Source organism: Penaeus chinensis, chromosome 10, assembly GCF_019202785.1.
Source record: "Penaeus chinensis breed Huanghai No. 1 chromosome 10, ASM1920278v2, whole genome shotgun sequence".
Lineage (NCBI taxonomy): Eukaryota > Metazoa > Arthropoda > Malacostraca > Decapoda > Penaeidae > Penaeus > Penaeus chinensis.
The window spans coordinates 6941518-6946517 of NC_061828.1; the positions used below are offsets into that span (position 1 = coordinate 6941518).

Sequence of the window (5000 nt, forward strand, 5' to 3'; positions counted from 1 at the left end):
TCACGAAAACTGGAATGTGTACATTTTTTTTTTTTTTTCATTTTGCTCACACTAGACGCGATTTTCCACCAACTGAAATTAAAATCCTTATTTTTTCTATCTATATAGATAACAAAAGATAAAGAAAATACAATCACAATTCACCAATACACCGAAGAACGAGACGAACAGATGCTTTTAAAGAATTCGGTTGGATATCTATTTTCTTGGTGGAACTTTCAGGCGATTTATTCATTTATAAGAAATAATAACATTGGTGCAGACGGACGGGGGGGGGGGGGGGGTCTCCATGAAGATAAAGTTTTTTTTAAATGTACATATATGTATATATATATATATTTTTTTCTGTTTAGCATATCTTTATTTTCTTATTAACGCTTTATATTTTATTATGCCTATACATTCGGATGGAATTCCGTAAGAGTTTATTTTGGAATTTTCCATTTTAATTATTCATTTAGTTTCAACTTTTCCTGGGTTTATAAGACATCTCTGAACAAAGGGAGTTGCGAAGGAAGGAAGAAGAAACAACGTCTTGGAAAGGAAAAGGGAAAAGAAAAGATAAAAGGAGAAGAAAGAAGTAGATAAATAAAAGAAGAGAGGAGGTAAAAAGAGGAGAAGAGAAAAAAATGGAGAAGAGAAAGCAAGAAGAAGAAGAAGAAAACAACAGAAAGGTGAAAACAGGAAGAAAAGAAATAAAACAAAAAAATCGAAAACAAGGAAGAAGTGAACGAAGAGGAGACGAAGTAACAACAATAAAAACAAAGACAAAGAAGAAATGAACGAAGACGAGACAAATTAACAACAACAAAAAAAAAAGAAAAAAAAGAAAAAGAAAACAAAGAAGATATTAACGAAGAAGGGACAAAGGAACACCAACGAAGAGATCAGAACCTAATTGCGAACCGCCGCGACCAGCAGGAGACAGAAGAAGAGCACCAGTACATGACGCAGAAGGAGGCCCCTGGGAAACAGCCGAAGGAGGGGCAGCCGAGCACGTGCGGAGGGTGACGTTGCGGCATTTCTCCTGCTGGATATCGCTGTAGGAGAGCGTGGCGGACACCTTCTTCAGGAAAACGGCTTGGATCTTCCCACACTTGAGGTAGCTCATCCCGTAGACGCAGGAGAGGAAGCCGGCTCGGATGCTGCGAGGAGAGGGGAGGGAGAGAGAGAGAGGGTTCGCGTCATGAGTCTTTGGTGAGCTTCAAGTGCAGTGCAATGTACGGGCGAAAGTGCAAAGGTAGAATGGATGATAAGAAAGAATTATGCAAAACTACATATTAATACATACATACATACATTCATACATACATATATGTGTATATATATGTGTGTGTGTGTGTGTGTGTGTGTGTGTGTGTGTATGTGTGTGTGTTCATCACAGCCTTGGTTATCATTTTCATCTTATATATATATATATATATATATATATATATATATATACATATATATATATATATATAATGAAAATGATAACCAAGGCTGTGATGAACACACACACACACACCTACACACACACACACACACACACACACACACACACACACATCACTATGTGTGTGCGTGCGTGCGTGTGCGTGTGTGTATTATCATTATTATCATTATTATTATTATTATTATTATTATTATTATTATTATTATTATTATTATATTATTATTATTATTATTATTATCAATACTAGCATTATTAATGTTGTTATTATTATTATTACTATCATCATTATTATTTTCATCATTATTATTATTATTACTATTATTATTATTATTATTATTATTATTATTATTATTATTATTATTATTATTATAATTACTGTCATAACTACTATTCCTTTTTTCTCACTTTCTTTTATAATTATTAATAAAATCATTACAATCATTACAGCTACAATTATCAAGCCAGTTATTCTGTCCCCTTTAAATTTAGAAATAGATAGAAATATATAGAAAAATGAATAATCTCTGTTATTTAATGAAATCATGAAAGATAATTATGAAAAATAACTAAATAGAAATATTTTAATATAGAAATTAAAAAATGGAAAGAAAAATATCACATAAACAGAAATGTGACATTCGACCTCGTTCAACCTTATATATCAACATGATTTTATCTATTTCTTAATCATATATCCAGGAAAAATTGATAAATCAAAATGCTATTCATATTGCATGAACACGGATGCATATACAGACCACATAAACACACACACACACACACACACACACACACACACACACACACACACACACACACACACACACATAATCCAGCTTTTTTCTATTATTGTTTATCCCTCGTTAAATTCCATCTGCCTTTGGGCATTACTGCTAAGCAGGAATCAAGTCTTGAAATCCGATTTGTGTCACCATTAGGCAGGTTGTCTCTCTGTGGCCTAGGCTGTATTTCTGTATGTAGGTATCATAGTTCCTTAGAGCAACAGGAGATTTAACACACACACACACACACACACACACACACACACACACACACACACACACACACACACACACACACACACACACACAGAGGTGCCATTCTGTTATAATTAGATTATCGTATAACGTCTTAAGTGATGTGAAGTTCTGATTGGTCCTTCGAATTACTGATACACCTTAGACAGAAAAAAATCACATTACTTTGACCTGCGTTCCTCTTTTACTCTTTTAACCAGGGCTATAAGATTCATTTTTCAATTCTTTCTATTTTCTACGACTTCATGCAACGCCCATCAAATGGTTGTTCGTTACATCTCGTCCCAATCTACTTACATCCTTTCAGAAGTGGGAACTCCATGCCACTGCAGCTTATTCTTGGGTTGTCATTATTATGTTCGTAATGATGTTCTGCATAATACGTTGGTCGACATGCATGGATTTCCTCTATATATATCCTGGCAATCATAACATAATATAATCTTTATCATTTACATGGTGCTCAAGGTCGTTTTCCTTGCTCAATCTGCTCAGTTCAGCTTCGGTGTATTTTGATAGATTAGTTTTAATGCATCGTCGTTTGTTTTTCTTCTTTGTAGTTCTGTATCGTCTGTGAACTCATTCAACTGTCTAGGTATATGATCAACCCTGGATCAGGGATGAAAAAACAAACGTTATTGGTGTCAAGACTCCACTGGATACTTCTCTCCATGGAGAGAGTATTTCTCGTTATATAGGAAATACATTTGCAGTATTTCCCTTTAAATCCACCTGTTTGTTCAAGTTGCTCTCTCAGTCGGCCGTGCAGTGAAGTAATTAATATAAAAGTAATTAAACAGACAAACACAAAAAACACAAGTATTTAATTATTTGTTCTCAGGGCCCGTAAAAGAACAGATTGGGTCTGCGCTGCACCGAATGCATTTTCTTGTTGCCAGATGTAGCGCTATAAATCTTAAACTGTCGTACAACATTAAACTATTCTCATTTTGTTTAATTAAAAGAATGAGAATTTAGTTAAATATATATTGAAAATGACATTTATGACATTTTTAGTGTGATTTTGTGGATGTTATACACGTGGCATGAGTGTCTAGGAGAACGCAGAGCAGCAGCTCGTTTTTGCGAGCTGCCGCCGCTGTTGTGTACCATTGTCTGATCCATTTGCTGATTCTAAATCTGTACAGTCAACCCAGACATCTCGCTGTCGCAGTATCTCAGCTGCAGAAAAGTTTTACAACTTATGGTCTAGCTCCTTGAATACAGATTGCTTGTTTTATGTGTATTTCTCATATATTACGACCCATTTCTATTCCAATTTTCGTATTACACGGGTTACTGACAATTGTAGATAATTTCTTAATCATCCCTTCCCTCTTATATAGGGGTAAGATGTTTGCTAATTTCCAAGTTAAAGGAAAATTCCCTTTTCTCAGTGACCGTTGGAACATCAGTTGGAATGGCTGAACGACCCGATCCGCGCATTCTTTTCAATTCCAATTAGAAATACCTTTCCTCTTCATTTTGTCTGACCTCGGTAGCAAACACTCTTTTTTCCCTGAGTGTGCTTTTATCCCATATATAGCGTCATGATAACGGGGTTTCTTTCTGTTTCAGAGTCGGTGTCTTGCATAAAAGCTGATTGGATGTTTTTCATTCGTTAGGCCGGTTCGTTAATTTTATCCTTTTCAGAGTCTTCGTTGGTTTCCCGTAGCCTATGTTCATTTCTCCTTATAGCGAATCAATCATATATTGCTTTGTAACCTATAAACTCTGAACTTTTACCGGAAGAGCTGTTAGATTTCTCTCTAGGTCTTTTATTCTAGTCTAGAGTTTCGAAACAGATATGTCAATTCCATTATAGATTTCATAAGATCCTGAATATTGCAGGTCTATTTCTTTGTCTAGTCATTTTCCTATTTAGTTTCTATCCATAAGGAACATTGTGCAGCTTACGCAATCTTCTCTGCTATAACTGAGCTCCCCTTTTATTTTATCTCGGGAAACGTTTTCTCTAAAAGGCTGTTTTCAAATTTCGCTTTTTTTCAGAGCGGAGGAGGATATTATGCCATCTTTATCTCTTGTGAATAATAAGACCCATGTCTCTTTCGTAGTCGATCGTAATATTGCAATCTCTAGTCTCAAAAAGAAAAGAAAAGAAAAGAAAAAGCTTTTATGTAGTTCCTATACTTCGTAGTGATTTATATAGACTCATGAGCTTTTCTTGCACTTTTTTTTTATTTATATTTATTTTACTTTATTTATATTCTTTATATATATATTTATTTTCTTTTATTTATTTTTTTCTTTTGACCATACGGTATGAGAGAGTCTATAAGCAGTAACAGTTAATTTACTTACATCATTGTACTGATTTCAGTAGCCTCCATGTCCGCTACTGTTAGTACTTTTGTTGCTAGTACCCTCTCCATTGCCCTCTCTCCTATCCTTTTCCAGAATATTACAGTCGTAGTCCTGGTGTCGCATTTCGTGACTTCACTATGATACGTCTGTTTGTTTAGCTATGTGTTTGTTTCAGTTATTGTTTCTGTTTTTAACAATTTTGA

The 5000-nt window shown here is 34.7% G+C and overlaps 1 protein-coding gene across 1 annotated transcript in view; it reads right to left on the bottom strand.

Annotated features, from left to right (window-relative positions):
- Window positions 1–798: 798 nt before the first annotated feature.
- Window positions 799–5000, bottom strand: part of LOC125030024 — a 74935-nt gene continuing 70733 nt past the window's right edge. Inside the window, exon 5 of the mRNA XM_047620255.1 lies at window positions 799–1145. Within this exon, the coding sequence (XP_047476211.1) occupies window positions 851–1145 (295 nt within the window). The 3' untranslated portion in view covers window positions 799–850. The remainder of the gene's footprint in view (window positions 1146–5000) is intronic.